This window comes from Gymnoscopelus microlampas, assembly GCF_963454915.1.
Source record: "Gymnoscopelus microlampas genome assembly, chromosome: 3".
NCBI classification, from domain to species: Eukaryota; Metazoa; Chordata; class Actinopteri; order Myctophiformes; family Myctophidae; genus Gymnoscopelus; species Gymnoscopelus microlampas.
In genome coordinates this window covers 14,926,820-14,947,512 of record NC_139940.1, presented here as the reverse complement: position 1 = coordinate 14,947,512, position 20,693 = coordinate 14,926,820, and the positions used below count along the sequence as shown (strand labels likewise).

The 20,693-nt window shown below is 40.7% G+C and overlaps 1 protein-coding gene across 1 annotated transcript; it reads right to left on the bottom strand.

Moving 5' to 3' along the window:
- Positions 1-1,044: 1,044 nt before the first annotated feature.
- On the bottom strand, positions 1,045-19,230 carry LOC311041733 (neurobeachin-like protein 2; the record flags this gene model as incomplete). The annotated part of the gene is made up of 3 exons (XM_084052217.1): positions 18,612-19,230; positions 1,811-1,899; positions 1,045-1,210 (listed from the first exon to the last, which is right to left on the bottom strand). The coding sequence occupies exons 1-3, from the start codon at positions 18,690-18,692 to the stop codon at positions 1,045-1,047; spliced, it is 336 nt and encodes a 111-aa protein (XP_083908343.1). The 5' UTR covers positions 18,693-19,230.
- Positions 19,231-20,693: the final 1,463 nt, after the last annotated feature.

Genomic DNA, 20,693 nt, shown 5'->3' with positions numbered 1-20,693 from the left:
TGTCAGGGCAAATGAACAAGAAAACCAGTCCAGCATCAACCCCTCTGGTGGGGCGGGTCAGACTCTCTTGTGTGAAAAAGCTTTTAACACTTTTGCTTTGATAATATAAAGGTATGCAAATGAACCCGTCATGTACCGGTATATCATAACAGGCGAACATTCTGCGAAAATAAAGGAACATTCTGCACATAGGTGAACATTCGGTGAAAATAGCTGTTCTACAAGCTGACAATGCGTTGTGTTTTCAGCTAATAGATCGCTAGTGTTTTTCCGGTAGTTATACAAGGAAGTTATATGCGTAGGGTTTAAGTGGTCGAACTAACTCAACTTTCAAATAACAATAATGATGCTAAAGAGCGTTCAAAAGCAGTGTATCAGCACAACAATAACATACGTTTAACAGTTCAGCTACCCAGTTTGCTAATAACAACAATGATCATGATGATGATGAAGCTGAAGCATGTAGCCCACTGTTTCTCAACGTCAGATCCGGGGACCACCAGGGGTCCAAATGGACCCTTACGGGTCTGTAACTCTGAGAGTGTACAAGTAGAACCCAGGGGCGTCAATTGGGTATGGCAAGGTATGGCAGGTGCCATTTTTTTTTTATATATAAAAAGAATCATGAATATTAGCCTAATGCAGGTGTAAGACCATTGTGTTTGTATTGTGTTATAGTTATAATGCATAGTTTTCTATGCATTTCGGGGTTTTTGTGGGGTTTGAACCCCAAAAAGAATTTCGACACGCGGCTTAGACGCGCGTCAAAATGTATTTTAATCTCTGGGAGTTGGCAACCCTAACCCTGCCATACCTTAGCTTTTGCTGAACTGACGCCACTGGTAGAACCAAATGGACCTTTACGAGTCCATTCGGTTCCATTTGTAAACCACAGTCAAAGAAACACTACAATGTACAGTGTTAGATTGGGGTCTCAGAGATTTAAAAAAATATATATATGTCAATCAAATGGAGGTTCCGTGGCCTAATGCAAATCAAACTGGGGGTCTTTGAAATGAAACAAAGGTTGAGACTGGCGTAGCCTCACCTGCAGATGATGATGAAGAACTTGATGAGCAGCAGGGGGTGAGGGCTGCTCCCTCCGTGCTCGCCGCCAGAGAGGTGCAGGGCGCTGTGCCACAGCTGGGTGCTGAGGAACACCAGCACCTCTCTGGGCAGCAGGGGCACCTCGGAGCTGCATTCCTCCAGCCTGGAGGCAGGGAGGCAGGGAGGGAGGGAGGGAGGGAGGGATGGGGAGAGAGAGAAGAGAGAAGTAGGAGGTGAGTGGAGGGGCAAATGAGGAGAGAGAGGTGGGTGGTAAGTGAAAGAAGGACAGGAGAAAGGGGGGGGGGGTTTGTTTTGGCAATAAACAATGATAAGGTAAACCTCTTATAGCCTTATATACCAGTGGTTTCCAAAGTGATGTCCGTGTACCCCTAGGGTTCCTTGAAGCGGTTCCAGATGGTCCCAAGCTAAATTATTAATAGCTAAGAACCAAATGGACCCTTAAGGGTCTGTAACTCAGAGTGTAGAAATGGAAGCGAAAATAGCCAACATACATGATCGTAGATCCAGTATTACTATTTTTGGACCATTTTGAATTTTCTTAACATTTTTGAATTTTCTTAACATTTAACATCCTTTAACATTTCTGACAATTTCCACCTATAAAGGCCATGCCCTGAATAGTATAGGGACACCGGGGCTTAAGTGGTTAAAGGTCAAGTGTCCTGCCAGAGACACCAGACACCAGTGAGCCTTAGGGCTATGGGCCGTGTGGAAAAAATAAATAAGTGTTCAACCCGCTCACCTGCGAGGCTTCAGCGACTGCACGTCAATGAGCTTTTCAAAGGACGCCACGAAGGCCTCCAGCCACTGCTGCAGATAGCCCACATCTTTCTGTAAAGGGAGGGGGTGGGGAGGGGGCAGACAGACAGATAAAGGTGATCGAATGTTTCCAGTCATGTGCACGGCACATGCACCGTGGGAGGAATGTGCACAGGTCCCGTGTACAACTGGTGTGTGCTTTGAGTTCTTGTTATTTCACAAAGTCTGTCCCTGAGCCCCACGTACTGAGGTGTTCATCAACACACTGGAATTAAATGTTAAAAGTCTCTGTTTCTGAAACAGGATGTTGCGACAAGATCACTCACACACACACACACACACACACACACAAACACACACACAAGGAACAAAATACTCCCCTTTTTTCAGAACAGCATGGTAGAAATTCATTTGGCTATATTCTACACCAAACAATATACTGTGTACAATATATGTCCATGCCAACGCTGAGAAAGTGTAGTCTGTAGTGTAGACACGCATTAATCTAATTATTTTGACAATCAAGAAGTCACCGTGATGTGGGAACAACATTTACTGCTTTTGAAGTGTCTGTTAACTGTTCCAATTAAGAGGTGATGGACATTCACAAGGATTCTCTGGCCATATCGTCTCTGTCGGGTGGAAACCTTGTATGTCCAAAACTGTTCCTTTTCAGGATTCAAATTCAAAAGTAGCAAAAGTAGCAGATCTGCAAGTTTCGCGCCGCGCTTGCCATCTGCTACTTTTTGATGCTTTCGTGTGACGGTGTGACGCTGTAGTGTGATCAAGTAGGGCGTTGATTTTACGAAAAAACACAAACAGTTAGAATAAGGAGATAAGAGGTTTCTGCCCGACAACAGCAATATCTGACGGCCGCTGCAGCGCATCATGTACAGCAGCAGGTTCATACTGTACATTATCACAGCATCTATCTGCTCCAGCAGTGCACCATATCCTGCTGCTTGTTCTCCCTCCTAGCAGCACAGAGTTCATCACATCACACCAGGTGACATACAGTAGAGTGATGCAGAGGAACACAAGCAGGTCAACTTTTAAACTAAAGCTACTATTGCACTTTTTATCTACTGCAACAAATAGACGTATTAGTAGGTATAATGGTTTAACGATTTAAAAGCTAATGTCACACACAATGTCAGAAATGATAATGATTTAAAAAGATTTACTATAGGTACAAGCACCTGTCTGCAATTTGCAACTGGCCCTAGACAAGTCTTCTAGCTGGGGGCGCCGCTGGGCGCTGGCCTAGCGGTATAGGCTCTAATGCAGCCTGACAGTGAGACACAGGTTCAATTCCAGAGCCCGACGACCTTTGCTGCGTGTCACTCGTCTCCCTGTCTCTCTCTCTCTGTTTCCTGTCTCTCTCTCTCTGTGTACCATCAATAATGGCAGAAAAGCCCCCCCCCCCCAAAAAAAGAAGGGAAAAAAATGTATTCTAGCTTGCCAAAATAAATGACCCCCCGCTGTATTTCTGTTACTGCTCCTAGTATTAAAGCCCTTCAGGGCGATTATGCACCTCCGCTATCGCGTCTGTGCATAATCATCCTGTCGGGCTTTCATTTTCAATAATGACCAGCTAGCTACCCGTACATTATCCATTGCATATCACGGGCAATTGTTAGGCATTCAATCAAACCTTAACAATATAACGTCACATTATATATTGCAATTCTCAAACATATTGCACCTCGTCTCTATTGCACCTATTACCCACATTGCACCTTCCCATCATGATTACCAAACACACCAAACATGTCATTGTCTCCCCAGGTGGAACTCGTTGGCTGAGTGGCCATCTCAGTCATACAGGAAACAAGTCAACGTATTCAACAATACAATCATGACTGTGAAAAATACAATCATGACTGTGCAAAATACAATCATGATGACTGTGCCAAAAACTCTGTGCAAGTTACTAAAGTGCCAATATACTGTGCAATTAAATCAACTCAGGGTTATAATACATGTACAACATTAGTAACAGAGGACAATTTACGAAATATAAATTTGACGGGCCAGATTTTATCGCCTGTTGCCTACCACTGGTCTATAGTTTTCTTGTGAAGCCGATTCAGAGATCAAATGTCTTTATTTATGAAATCGCTACACCGGGTGAAACCTGGTGTCTCGACTTGATGTCAAACTATCACCCTATACCACAATATTCTGGCAGCACACAGGGAAATGAAAGTTCACTACAGATGTTGCAGTGGCGGCGTCCGATAACAACAGAAACAAGATCTGTAAAATATACACCTTGATGCTCTGGGTGAAAAGCAAACTGAAACGTTTCAGCTTTAGTTTTGACGCGTGTGAAACTACTCCTGCTGCACTCTGTGGTGGCATGACTGCTGCTTTCCACTGAGCACTGGAAGGAGACCGTGATGAGCATTTGCCATCAGCAGACAGACGGTCTTACTCATGACACACAAATAACATAAACAACACATGATGCACATGGTAATTCTGTCACTTCCCATAAACGCCACCAATTGAGCAATGTGGAGGGCAGTTCTGTGAATACAACTCCAAGCATACAGCGTGGTGCCCTTTAAACGAGCGATATCACAACTCATGTGCAAGTAAGGGTGTAAGCAGCGGCCATAACTCTTCTACAGAAGTGTCGCGCTGAACAATAAATGAATAGAAGGCAGTGGTTCTCAAAGTGTGGTCCAGGCATTCACCCAGGCTCAGGGTTCCTTGAGGGGGTTCCAAATGAACCCTTACAGGTCTGAGTATACAAATTGAACCAAATGGACCCTTAAGGTTCCATTTGTACACTCCCCGAGATATGAGGGTCCTTGAAATACATTTTTAAAGTCTCAGTTAAATTGCACTGATGCAAGTCAATATTTTTGATTATTTATTTGCATCAGTTATATAAATGTACAATAAATTACCAGCTGGCGTTCATCAGGAAGCAAGTCCATGTCTCATTGCATGATGCTGCACAGAGGAGGCAGGGTTCCAGGGAACCCAGTCTCAGATGAGTCTATAGCCTGAACACAGACAGACAGGATACCTCAGCAGCACATCAGCGTCTTGAACTGTCTTCTTGCACGCTGTGTCCCAGTGTCAAGTGAGAGACCAGGAAATGCCAAGTCACTTTAACCGTAGCCCATTTCCTCAGTGTACAAACTCTGCCTCCTCAACCCCCCCTTTCTATTTTGGTTCTCAAGTGATAGCTGTGAGTCGATGAAGATGGCAGGAAAGACCCTACAACCCCCCCCCCCCCCCCCCCCCCACACACACACACACACACGCGCCACACGCCCAACCACGACGTGGAATGCAAAGCCTTGTTTACCCTTTCTATATGTATCACAACTGATAAGTCCTGTTCATTTAAGTAGCTGGAGCATCTTAAATGAACCATGCATTTGAATGAGGTTCAGTTACTCGGTAGCCCAAAATAAAGCACAAGAATACAGCGTTTCTTTTGCCATTCATAGTTGGGTTCAATGGCTTTTCCTTAGCCACTGCCATTTTCTACACAGATGCTTGTTATTGATATATTTGTGCTTATTAAATTGTAATCATATACATATACGTACAAAGGGAGGCCTTTCCATGGATTGTGAAAAGGGGAAATTGCCAAACAACCTATTGCTTCATGTCGCAAAATCTGGACAAGTCAGGCATGATACGATGGCTTAACTACTGTAGGAGAAACAGGGAGATGGGGAAATATTTGCAACACCCCTTCTGTTTCATTATTGTCTTCGAACATAATACTTGGAAACTATTTCTGCACAACTGAATCTACCATCAATGCACTGCGGTTAAGCACAATCAGAGAAGAGTTTTGATGACACATAAGCATGCTGTGTGAGAGGATCAGCATCACTCACTTTATTCAGTCTGCCAGAGTTCAAGGTCTAAACGCACATTAATACTGTGCCATGTAGCGCACTAGACAAGTGTCCCTCTGTGCAAAAGCATTATGAAAGGATATAGTGCAGCCTAACAAGAAGGCACACGGGCAGGAATGCCTGCTAAGCCAGTGATTGTCAACCTGTGGGCCTGGGAACCACTGGTGGACTGTGAGGGTATTGCAAGTGTGCCCCCAAACAATTGGCAAACCACTATAAGATTGTTTTGACACGTGTTAAAGGTAGGGTAAGTGATATTTTTTGGTTAAAACAAAACGTATTTTGTTAAAAGGTTAAAACACTATATTCTGATAGTAATCATTGCTATAGAGTGTTTTTTCAGTAACAGATGATTCCCTGTCTCTCCAGCTCTTTAATAAACAGAAAATACATTTTCTGGTAGGTGTCAAAACCTCAGCCAATCAGGAGAAAGTACCCATGTTTAAGCTTAATTTGTATAGTGTTCCAGTTCCAAATTTGTCTGCTCATTTCTTAGTGTCATCACTTCCAATTTCACTTGTTTAATCTGTATCCTGATTGAGTCCTCTGTCCTGGTTGGATAAAATTGGAAATGAAACTGAAACTGAAACAAAAATGAATTTCCTCTTTAATAAAGAGGTGGAGAGACAAGGAGACTCCTGTTACTGAACAAACACTCTATAGCAATGAGTACTATCAGAATATAGAGCTATTTAACACTTATTTTAACCAAAGCAAATCAGTTACCCTACCTTTAAGTGGTCAGATTGGTGGGCCTGTGTGAGACAATTTTGAAGTTTCAGACGAAAAGATGACACACTATGCACTGCGCGCACATACACAGATGATGAATATTTAGAAGCAGGAACCATGCACAAAGCCCCTCCAAAAGCACCTCAAAGTGTGTTATGACTATTGTAGCCTACATCCCTTTTTCCTTCTTAATATTGTTGCTATTATTTCTTTGATATTGTGTTATTGCTGCTACAAGGTTGAGGAAACCAAGACTAGGCCTGTCACAATTATTACATAATCGTCTAATGCGACGCATTTTGAGCTTATAGATCGGCTATTTCCACTATTAATGTTTATTTTTAAGTATAAAGTAATTAAATATGTGTTATTTGTCATATCTGCCCTGTGCAACTTTTGTTTCCAAAAGCTAAAAAAAATGAAATTTTTATTCATAATGTTCCATTAATTTTCAACGACAGAAACACAATTAAATCGTTAATCGCAATTATTTGAGTGATAATTAATCGTCAACTTAAATTTGTAATCGTGACAGCCCTAACCAAGACCAAACAATTCTATTCAGTCTTGTGTGCTTGTTCTTGTGTAAGATGTAACAAGACAAATCTTCAATCTTGAAGACCTTTTTTTTTTACAAAGCAGTCATGAATTGTTTATACTGGCAGTCCTGCTTAATTGCTTTACATAAGAGGAACTTTGTTGCGTGTCCCTGGTGTACAGTTGTGTTTGGTCACGCTAAGGCAGGCTACATCAGAGACTAACAGTGGTACTTTTTTGTTGTACACCAACACTTCAACTGACCGTTAAGAGAATGACTCAAGTCACAAGTCATTAACTGTTGCAGATAATATAGTTATAGGAAGCGAGGTTCATTTGATATCCATTAAATGAGAAGTAAAACTGAGGGAAACACCTAGAATAGTGTCTATTGTATTTGGTTCAGACACCTGGGCGTAGTATTGCATTACACCCGTTCGTTCCCTTTACAAATAATGTATGAGAAAATCCCCAAAAGCCCTCCTGTATGAAATGACAGTTGACCAACACCTTTCCAGGAACTACTTCTTGGCATTGACTCATTTAACTCTGGCATCCCTATTTTGGGCATGTCATTATAACCGAAAATTTTCAAAACCTTTCGAACACCTTTCAGAAAAAGCAGATCTACAAGCTCACATCGTGTTGTTGTGATGCTATGTGTTCGGCTATGTGTGAGCTTGTAGATCGGCTTGTTTTTGTGGAAGAAATAAAAATGCAATTTTGAAAATAGGATTTAAGTGGTTAACAAAAGCTATTAGCTAAAGAAATCATGTTTGAATGTGATGAATGTATACATCAGATAAATGTCCTGGTGGTTCAGTGAGTTAGTATGCAGACCACACTGGCACAGACTAGTCTGGCACCAATCTGTGACGTCACAGGTTCGAATCCAGTTTATGACCTATATCTTTGCTGGCTCTCTCCTTTACAATGTCAAATAAAGGCTTAGAAATCACAAAAAAAAGGAAGTAAGGATTATTCACACCACACTTATCAAAGACCATTCAGGTGCTATGATTCATGTTGACTTTCTCTCTTTGGCACGGTCGAGCAGAAACCTTGCATCTCCATATTTGCACTTTTTGTGTTTTTAACCTTTTCTTTAATTTATGCCCTACATCGTAGTACAAGAGTCACGGAAAAGCAAGCTCACAACTCATGTTGTGAGCTTGCAGATCTGCAAGTCTATTTTTTAAACATTTTGAAAGCGAAAGTGGTTAAGTGTGTGTGTGGGTTTTATAAATATTGAACCAACGGAAAAGTATTAACTAAGATTACTATTAATTAAGAGCTTGTGTGACAAATGAATAATTACATTGGATCCATTGGAACACAGGTTCTTTTTTCCAATTTCCTGAAAAGTAACAGTTTTGGACATACAAGGTTCCAGCGACGTTACTTGCTGTTGTGTGGTGCAGCTGTGCTCTCTGCTGCTTCACATTCTGTCGTGCTTCAGCTTCCTGCACCACTCACAACAAAGAGCACTTTGAGCTTCCTCATCGGCCTCTCTGTTGGTAAACAGGGGAGATAGGGAGCTAGATGGGGTGGGGGGGGGTCTTGGATTGCTATCGCAGAGGACTTGTAGCTCCAACTTTCAGGGTAGGCAGTGCTATGGTTACATGCAGTCTACAACACCACGTGGTTCTCAAACATTTTCATGTCAAGGACCCCCAAATTGATATATTTATTTGGCCGTGGGCCCTCATCTGAACATGTTTTGTGCCAGGGACCCCCAGAAGAGAGGATTTGGTTTAAAGAATGCAAAAGTATTCAAAATTATTCAAATACTTTCAAGATTTTTCTTTTTTTTCTCAGGCCAAAGGGCAAGTAAAAATCTCAAGGCACACCTAGATTCATATCCATGCAAAATAGTCTCTACTGTACTGTATACAGAAGCTGGTTCTCAAACTGCTCAGGGCACCACTATACATCATTTATTCATCAGAGTTTGAAGTCGATCATAAATAATACGATGATGATGATGGAGACCACAACATTCAAATGAACGCACACAGATCAAATCCTTTCTTTTCAGTCAGAGTGTCTTTGGACAATTTGCCAACCAGGATACAATGGCTGCATTTGACAACTTTCTCCTGCAGTTCAGGCATACCGGTGTGGGGCAGGTAGCAGCACCACTCCAGCTGAAACTATACTGGAGCAATTGTTATAAAAAAACATTGCTGCTCAGACATGACATGGCCTCCAATGTCAGTTTCTCAAACGTTATTTGTTCTGTTAGGAAACCTTTCCCATATTTCCTTTTCATCTAGCCTCCGACATCTGCTGACAGGTATAAATGTTAGGAAGAGCGCATCTGCCAACCTACTATATAGGGGGAGAGCATAGAATTTGCCTCTATATTGGGAAGAGTGTACTCAAAAGTACTGATATAAATAAAAAAGAATAATGAATACCTTTTATAAATATGCATATATTGCAATCATAGTGTGTGGTTGTCACATTTCAAGGCACAACTGGACTTGTCTCATGGCACACCAGTGTGCCTCAGCACCAGTCGGCTATACACTATATTCACTTCTATAGGATGCCTCTAAATGGAAGGTATTTTATAATTACAAGTCACAACACACATTCGTGTCTGGACTTGGACTTTTACTGCACTATTACACGGTATCAGAATTTTAAAAAAAAACATTCTTTTTTTTAATACATGTTTTTCCAAGCCATGAACAGCTGTTGAGTTTGTTTGACACTCTGGCTGGCGCATTGTGTAACTGTTACTTTTGAATGCTTGATATATTATATTCATTTAATAATAGCACAACGGCTCAAGAGACTGACTAACAATGTGTCAGGGCAGGGTAGCACCAGTGACCAGTTGCAGTTATTAACACAGCCTGATCCTCTGTTTACAGGATGTGATTTCACAGCTGTGTTACAGTGTGACAGCGGGGGTTGGTTGTCACTGTGGTCCATCTGTACCACAATGCAGGCTGTTATTTGTCCCATTAACAGCCACTAGAATTAAATGTCACCCAATAATTACAGCTACTGTCTGCTATTGTTCTGTCTATGGGCGTTAGAGGGCTGGGTTTTTTAATTCCCCACTCTCACTTCCGTCCGACTCTACAAGCAGGACAAGCCTAGCATTATGACTTCAAGGTTAAACGCTTCTCTACGGTTCGTTTAACTTCCTCTCTCCTAGACAATGGATGCTGAAACTGCCATCACTGGTGAGTGCTCATTCCAAAAGTCACAAACTGTAATACTAATACTCTATTAACAAGTCTCTGGTTTGTTTAACCAAAGGCTTGGGCACACAGATATTTTACCGTTTGGTCCATTTGGTTCCATTTGTACGCTCTCAGAGTTACAGACCTGTAAGGGTCCATTTGGAACCCACTTAAGGAACCCCGAGGGTCCCCGGACCTCACTTTGACAAGTGAGGTCCAAATCTTTTTGCCAAAAATAGCTGATCTATAAGACCAGTTATGTGCCCCGGAATAGGGACGCTAGGGTTCATGTGGTTAATCAGGTACAAGGGCGGGCGGAAGCGCGTGACACCTTTACACAGTCATTCATTTTGTCACAGTTACACTGATTGCAATAACAATCTGTTCTACTGTGTTCCCACGGCCTGCTGACACAGACCATGAAGCTTTCTTTCCAGCTAATCAGCGGTCCAATTATCATTCATAATATTACATTAACAATGCCATGTCATTACACAATGGAACTCAACACACAGTTGTGCAACAACAGTTTTGAGCCCAGCAGTGTCTAATATAAGCTATGTGCTATGGCAGGCTGAGTGTACAGTACTATTCACAGTTCACTTCACTCAAGCACTGCACCAACAGATTTCTCTAACTGGCACACCTTCAATCACTGCAGGGTGAAATCAGCTGTAGTGTTTGGTCAGAGAGACAATGAATCTGCATACATTTGACCCTCCATGGTAAGTGATTGGACACCACTGGTTTAATGGGGTTTATACCTTATGCAGCTGAAATAAATGACAAACTAACGTACGGGTCCAATAGGAGCAGTGCATGTTGGGAGATTTCAGACAGGATCTGACAAGTGAAGTTAAATTACGGTCTCTCTTTCACTCAACATTTATTCTTTGCCTGCCTGTCCCTCTCTCTCTTTCTCTCTCTCTCTCCTCCTCTCCTCCTGTGATCAGATCAGATTCTCTTATATGTCCCAACTTGTCAGGTGTGACCTTCTTCTACCTTTATTTTTTACAATGGAAAAAAAAGAACATTGCAGATTTGAGATATGCAGCTTTGAAACTCAGCCCTGCTGCAACCCCACCAAAACAAAGATATCTGCACGTCCTGCTCAACTCAACTGCATGAAGAAATAAGTCTATAAATACTGTAGTGTACTGTCATGTGCTGTTCTATTAGTAATCATCACAAATAAAAGAAACCTGATTATTGTAATCTGAATACAATCATTTAGTAATTGTAATTTCAAATTACTGAATATACATAGTAAGCTTACTCAAACATTTTTTTATGTGATTCTATGCTGTTTTATAATGGAAATATTTGTATTTAGGGACCTAAATCATTATACACATCTTAAATACAAATGTTATTCTAATCGATTCTATCATGGCAAAGTAATCAAAACAATTCTAGGAATTAAACTATAGTAGTGAACAGGGCGTCGATCAATTATCTAGAGATCAAACTGCCAATATATAACATTACGATTTCAGTGACTCACACAAATCACTAACATCTTGTACAACAATGAGAAAATATACTGTGTCATAGTTGTACATTTTCTTTAAGTTCCTCTGATCCTTCTTTTAAACATTCACCAATTAAACAGATATGATCAATTTTTGTAACAATACTTTCCTATATCTTTGTGTCAATGGCCAGAAGATGTTTCTTTATGAGTCTTGAATCCGGGCTAATCTCAAAGTCTTGCAGGGGTGTGTGTGATTTCTTGCACAATCGAAGGAAGCAACGCTCCTTTATCTATGACATGCCACAGCACGTTGTGCTTTAATGTTCCAAACACAGAGCTGGCCAAAACATGTACCCAAACATCGTAAAGTTAAATTCTACAATCATTAATTACAGGCCTGTTATATATATAGTATAAACTCAGTGCTGTTTAACTGAACGTTTAAAGTGGGTAAGCCCTGGCTGGCACCGAGTCAGCTCTGGCAGAGATATTGATGATGAAGATCAATGTTTAGTCTACAAGTAAGCAGTGCATTATCTCCATTACCCTCCTACCGCATTCAATCTTCTCAAAGGTCATCCGTAACTCATCAACGTAGGATCTTACTCACATGTCACGCTGAACTGCAAATTGCCGAAAAGAAAATAAGCTGAACAAACAGAGGTATTTCTTGCTTAAACTGATGCCATTGCCAACATAATGAGAATAGATCAGGGAGGAGAATGGTTAACACTAGTGGCTTAAAACACCCTAATCCATGTATTAACTTAACACCATTGTTACCATGAGGGCCAATCCTGTCTTAATATCTTTCTGTGAAAAGCATTGTTATAGTATTGCAGGCAAAAGCCTGGGTGTGTGTTTTCTTTACACCTCAAACAAAGAGTGTGTCTCAGGCCAATGGCACTGTTGACTGGTGGTAGACATCTTGTACGCCACCAAAAAGAGTCTTATTATTCACACATCCTGACCCCTTGATTCAGTTCTATTGATTTTCGACACACAGCCATAACCAGTCTCTTCTCGTGTGACTAACCTGAGAGCATGTGAGTCACTTTGTAGATGTTTAACCCATTCAATCCGGTAACGCATCTGTGTCATTTTAGATTTGAGCTCTATAACCATTATTTTATATACGTTGGGCAAAAATAGCAGATATACAAGCTCATAGCACGGCACGAGTGCTGCGCTATGAGCTTGTAGATCTGCTATTTTTGAAACATCTTCAACATTTGTGCAAATCTTTGAATGTTTTTTTAAACAACATTTTTAACTAAATTCTTTACTTCTGGAGGTCCCTGGAACAAAATATTGTACAAATGTTCGCTTATATATAATATATATTCAAGGATTTGCACAAATGCTCATGATTTTTCAAAAATAGCAGATCTACAAGCTCATACCGCGGCACTCAGCGCATGCCGCTCTATGAGCTCGTAGATCTGCTATTTTTGAATAGCCAAAGTATAGAATAATGGTTAAAGTGGTTACAATCTAAAATGACTTTCCCGGTCTTAATGTGTTAAATGTCAAACCACTTACTGGCTCATAGGAAGTCTCTTACCACTGGACTATACTGGGAAAATGGTACATTTATGTAGCACCTTTCTCCAAAGCGCTTTCTACATTCACCCATTATATATATAATATATATATATATATATATATATATATATATATATATATATATTTCACACACCCACGGCAGAGGCAACCATATGCAACCTGCTCATTGGCAACAGTCAGGGGTGTCTTGCTCAAGGACACTTCAACACGCAGTAAGGAGGAGCTGGGCATTGAACCAGGAACCTTCAGAATCAGATTCTATGATGGCCTCTCTAACCCCTAATCCACTGCCGGTGTCACTGTCGGCCCAATATTTCTGCAAATATCGCAAATAAATCCCAGACAATATCTAATCTCATGTGATCACGACATCAATATACTGTGATAATATCTTATATAAAATTGGTTTACGGGGCGACGGTGGGTGAGTGGCCATCACAAACATGACTTCAGGATGTGATTGTCCAAGCTTCGCGTGACAAAGTACTCTGATCAGCGCTACTAGAATCTAGAATCAACATATTCTCCAGCCCTAGTTCATCACTCGACCATTGACAAGCACACAATCCTGTACCTTTTCAAAATAAGTGATTGGTCAGTGAGGTTAGTAGATCATAATATGATATAAGGTAACATATTAGTATGAGGTGCTGAGAATGGCCCTTGCACATCTTTTACTACAGCTTGGCAGGTGCAGGTGATTAGCTAATCTTTCTTTCCTTGACAGTTGGCATGCTATGACGTCACACGTCTCCATGAGACAGGTCAGTAGGATGTGGGTGACCTCAGAAAAATGGTTGACAGCTGTCAAATCCAGTTGCAAGGCTGACACACACACACACACACACACACACACACACACACACACACACACACACACACACACACACACACACACACACACACACACACACACACACACACACACACACACACACACACACACACACACACACACACACACGTGCACATGAGCACCCACAGGCCACTTAGCTCAGCATAAGATCTGGGACAGTGAGGAGACAGACGCTCAGGTACTACGTAAGTGTGATTGTGAGACTCGTGAGTCTCGTGTTAGCATAAGTAGAACAGGAAAAACCAAGTATGCCTGTGCTCTTTGAGAGCCACGTCCATATCAGTGTTATATTATTGACCTAATGCATTCCAAAAATATGAGGAAATGCTTCAAAGAAAAACATCTTTTGTTGTTACGATTTGGTATTCATGTGATGGATTAGACTTACTTACTGTATAAGCTTCTGTTTGAACATTCTTTTTTTAACCAATGCTGATTTATTTTCCTTTATTCGCCCAACATCACCAACTACCAGCCCTACACTATATCCAATAAGATGGGATGTCTATATATTTAAATTTGTATATACTATGTTCTGTAAAACCTTCATTGTGATGTGCTTTTATGTAAATATGAGCCACCACCACCACCAAGTAAAATGACTTGCTTATTTGGCCAATGATACTGAGGCTGAAGTCAACTTCAGACCGAGTATCTAAATCGGTAAATCCTTATCACAATAAACATGGGCTAAAGGGTAGTGGTGGTGTTTCATTTATAAGGCAGGGTGTATCTTAATTCAGTGTGACTTTAAGTGTACACCCACTGACAGCAACCTAGGAGGACGGACACACACACACACACACACACACACACACACACACACACACACACACACACACACACACACACACACACACACACACACACACACACACACACACACAAATGTGGTAAACTACTTCACAAAAACTGCTACAAAGTAAGGTGTCACCAAGGTCCCAGTACAGTACGAATGACCACACAAGTCTGCTTCTGTATAGCAGTGGTTCTCAAAATGTGTTTTCTGGGGGGAGAGGGGGGTTCCCCAGATGACAAGTGAAATTTAAGGACTTTTAAGACCTTTTTAATACCTCAAAAATAAAAGAAAGGAAAGAAAAAAGACCATTACTGCATCAAATGTACTCAACAAACTATACAATGAAAATTGGTCAAACATTGGCCAAATCGTCAAATAATATAAGAAAGAGTCATTTAGAAAATAGAGAGCTTGTAGATCTGCTATTTTCACAACATTTATCTGTGGAACCGAGTCAAACAAAATGTAATGCCTCGACTCCCACGCCAAGTGCTTGTCAGGGTGGGGGGTCCCCAGTTCAAATATGATTTTTTGCGGGGTCACGGCCTCAAAAAGGTTGAGAACCACTGCTGTATAGCTGTACTGACTGGCACCGCACAGAGTTACAGTACCTACAGACACAACTTCTTCAAGCATATTTTGCAACAATCCCACACCCACAGGATACACAAAGGAAAAGGATAGATCATGTGCGTTTGTCTATAATGATATTCGTCAGCAGAACAGGTCCATCGGCTTTGTCTTCCGCCCTAAGTTAACCTGTTTAGATTACAGCTGTAAGGTTTAACGCTGCACACAACACTGAGCAAAAAATGGGTGGGGGGTTATTAAACATGTTTTTTATAGTTCCAGACAGTAACTTTTCCCTGTCCTGAGGCATCTGAGGAAACAGATTGCACGCCCAATAAATAATGTATTAATCATTCACAGGCAAACAATCTGTTCAGACAAAAAATGCCACTGACAAAGACCAAGAGCATGACAGATGTCCTTTTGCAATAGTTGAGAATACAATGGTTCCTCTTAAACCAACATTTTTTGTTTTTCACCTTTCAGGTGAACCTTTAAAGGATGAAGACACACCCACGACAGGGGAAACACCTTTTGCAAGATTGCCATAGTAGCTGGCATACACAGTGTGTACTTTGGTGGAATTTAATTCAGTAGTGTTAGATTTGAAGACGTTATTTGCAGTGGTGTAAAGTAACTAAGTACATTTACTCAAGTACTGTTCTTAAGTACAGTTTTGAGGTATTTTTTACTTTACTGGAGTATTTCCAATCTTCAGTACTTTTACTTCTACTCCACTACATCTCAAAGACAAATATTGTACTTTTACTCCACTACACTTGAGTTACTAGTTACGTAGATTTTGATTATTAATACAAAACATTAACCACTTCAGCCCTATATACAGTACATTTTGGTAATTTGCAAATAGCAGATCAACAAGCTCACGATGCGTCGCATCACTACGCATTGTGAGCTTGTAGATCTGCTATTTTCAAAATATTTTTATACATTTGAAAACTGCATACATTCTGCATAATGAGGACTTTTTACTTTTTGTACTTTAAGTACATTTTGATACCAATACTTTTGTAGTTTTAATCAAGTCAATATTGAATTCTGGACTTTTACTTGTAAGTATTGTAAGAATTGATACTTTTACTTAAGTAAAAAATGTGAGTACTTTTTCCACCAATGGTTATTTGGTAGCATTTGCCAACAGTGTAGGTATAGAGCAGGGGTATAGGCAACCCTAGGCACGGGTTCCAACATTGGCACAGGAGAGGATAATCACTGGCACCCTGGCATAAGTGTGAGAGAGAGTTTTTTTTTCCTTTTAAAATCAAATATTCAAAAAAAAGTTTAGTCCGTTAAATTAAGTCCCCTCACATCAATATACTAATTACATCCTGCACATAATTCTACATTCATTCAAACTGTGACTGGAGAGGGAGTCTGAGAGATAGGTGGGGTTATTGCTCTGATTCTAAGAAAAAAAGATTGTTATGTATTAGCCTACAACAGGGGTCTTCAACAGTGGGTCCGGGACCCCTAGGGGGTCCTCAGAGCTACTACAGGGGGTCCGCCAAATCTTTGTGTGACTTTTTTTTTACATTAACCACTTGAACCCTAGCATCCCTTTTCTGAGGAGAACTTTAGCCAAAAATAGCAGATCTACAAGCTCGTACAAGCTTGTAGATCGGCTATTTTTGCAAAGAGGCTATAGGTGTAGAGGGGAAAAAGAGCAGACTAAGTAAAAAAAAGAAGAAAATTATCTCATCTGAAACACAATTTTATACAATATAGAGGGGGTCCCTGCTTCATCTCTCTCTCAGCTAGGGGGTCCTTGGCCTGAAAAGGTTGAAGACCCCTGGCCTACAATCAAAATTGATGGAAATATTACATTTTGATGTGTGTCAGTCTGTCATAATTAAACAAAAACATGAAAACTTGGCACTTCACGTCAAAAAGGTTGCCGACCCCTTGTATAGTAGAGGCTACAGTAACTGCAGCCTGTCAGTGGAACGCCTTGGGCCATATGTTGCATTGCATGCACACGTGTGGTTTGTTAGGATAGATAGCCTATATGTGTAATCCTATAGGCCTGCATGCCCTTTGAAAACAAAATGCAAGTTATCAAGGCATAACACTAGGGTACAGGTTTAAGCTAAGTAGCTCAATTATAGACTTATTAGGGAAGTGTATAAGATCATTGTTGTTGTGTAAAAGAAACAGAGCATTTCGCGGAAGCCACTAGTCGGAGTGGTGAGATGTCGGAATGGAGAGTGAACACCGTGACGCATCGCAGGTACACTCCACCTAACCAGACCCACGTCTTTATCAAACTATTCCACCTAATATAGTCCACATTATATATTACTCTCATAATAATAGAAGTTAAACCTTACCTGGCTAAATGGCAGTGTTATTATGGTCAACGCCACACACTCACAGCTTCCACAATAGGCTATATTACTACGACTAACTACTTCCTCGTTACAATTAGTCATAAATAATGTTCGCTTACAGCTGTGGTGGAGGTTAAAAGAAGCCTGCTTGCTCGCTTTCAGAATAATAACTTTATATACGACCAGTGGTGGGAAAAGTACTCATAATACTGCAATGTAGAAATATGTTACACGTAAAAGTCTGGGATTAAAAATGTACTTGAGTAAAAGTACAAAGGTATTGGTATCAAAATGTACTTTAAAGTACCAAAAGCATAAAGTACTCATAATGTCCCATTTCACAAGTTTTCAAATGTATACAATTTATAAAAAATATTTTGAAAATGGCAGATGCGAGGCATTGCTTGTATCGTCTATTTTCAAATGGCCGAAATGTAATGGGCTGAAGTGGTTGATGTTTTGTAATAATAATCAAAATAACAATTAACTAAAGTTTTCAAATAATTGGAGTGGAGTAAAAGTACAATATTTGCCTCTGAGATGTAGTGGAGTAGAACTAAAAGTACTGAAAATTGAAAATACTCCAGTAAAGAAAAATACCTTATAAATACTTAAGTACAGTACTTGAGTAAAAGTACTTAGTTACTTTACACCACAGATAATACTTTTATATACGACACACTTTACCTTACATTGCATGGTCTCGCATTTATTTTACATTATAGGCTACACACCACGCACGCATACACACACACTTAGCGCGCAACAGGTGTCAGCCAGGCGGATAGTTCCTCGCCTCCAGCCACACTCACCTTGGTGTAATATAACATCCACAGCTCGTACAGCCGCTCCTTGGATGCCATTCCTCCTCCGCCCTGGTGGTTGTTGTTCATTGATCCCGTCTTGTGTTCAGAAGATCATTCAACTTTCACACTCCGTTCACAATAATACACTATCATCAGCGGCATATTGTTTCCCAGCAGATCCGCGGGCAGCAGCCAGGCAGGCAGGCAGCAGGGCGCAACAACATGTTCCATGCGAGGAGGAGCCGTCCGCTCCGATCATCAAAGCGTGTAAACACAACGCAACTGTCACAACACAATCCCAAAGTGCATCGTCCAAAAATAAGCTCCCAGCAAAAGTTACAATAATAATGATCGTCGGGTCAGAGAAGAGCGAACATGATAGTGGAGATCAGATCAGGCCCGTTGAAATAACACAGGCGAGCGTGCAGTCGGACCCATGTCCGCGTTCAGCTCTTTGCTCAATGCTTACTGTATTCTAGAGAGAGAGAGTTCCCACGGAAGCGACAGATGCTGCTATGATCCGCTCAGTGTGTTCAGCAGCTACTGTTCAACTCATAGGACATGTTCTCTCACTCTCTCTCTCTGCACAACAATGTGTTGTGTGTGTGTGTGTGTGTGTGTGTGTGTGTGTGTGTGTGTGTCTCCCCTTCGCTTTCTGCGCTCTTGTCTTCCTGTGGGAGCAACACATAGAAGACACGCACCACTGACTGTTGACATGACAGAGAGCAACAAGTTGCCTGTAGGTAGGTTACACACACACACACACACACACACACACACACACACACACACACACACACACACACACACACACACACACACACACACACACACACACACACAGGTAGGGCTGATACTCTTAAAGATACACACACGCACGCACGGTGCGTGCGTGTGTGTGTGTGTGTGTGTGTGTGTGTGTGTGTGTGTGTGTGTGTGTTTGTGCACAGCTGCTTTGTTTGACTCCATAATTTAATTATATGAACATACTTAGGCTATATTTGTTATACATTATTGCATTGTAACCTGCATGCTTAACACTGTATAATTATTGAAAAGGAGGGATGATGATGAGGGGTACATTGGGAGAAGGATGATGAAGATGGAACTGCCATGGAGGAGAAGAGGCCAAAGAGGAGGTTCATGTCCTCCTGTGGGGGACATGCAGGTGGCAGCCAGGAGTCTTAACAGAAGATGCAATAATGACTTATAAGGTCAAGTATTATTATAATAGGCTTCTTAATAATTAAGTAATTGCTGGACAAACACCATTTTTTGGGGCCAGGATCATAGTGTATTATAATTATCATAGTTGTGATAATATTTTTTATAATTTATTATAATCACTGTTATACCACATTATATGGAGATTATAAGTTACTAGTGGTCATTGGAGTGACAAAGTTGGCACGCATGATTATATAGAATTACAAATGACATGATTGCAGTATAAGAAAGTGCTCCTCGGAGCACAGGTCTCCGCCAGGTCAGGCAGGTTATTGTGTGGGCCAGCAATGTTCAAAAGTCGCCAATCAGCATGGAATATGAAGAATCGGACAGATCTGTCATGATCACATGACTATAGAGATAATGTGTACCGATTTGCATTATGTTTGGACAAAATATGTAGGAGTAATAGCAAAAAATATGTTTTTTTTTTTGTTTTGTTTTAAACGTTTTGTTTATTCGTTTTTGTTGTTTTACATACTCATAGGTAGTACAGACATTAACTGAGGCAAATAAGCAAATAAACAGAGTATCTCCAAACAGTGAGAGTAAGATATAAACAACATCCAAACAAAACAAAACAAAAAACAGACAACACTCACAAAGAAAATAATAACAGACAACAAAACAAATACACAACGTAAAATCTCCAAAAACATGTATGTATATAGAAAACAGTCCATGATCTATAAACGCTACATCGAGTTGGCACAGGTCATTGAAAGCAATTGTACATGTCAGTGAGGTGATAAGCAGGCACACACCAAGGGTTCATCATATATCAGATTGGATACTTCCATATATGCAGGTTACAGACTCATTCAGGTTCCGTTGGGGGATCGAGTGCAAGATTATCAACGT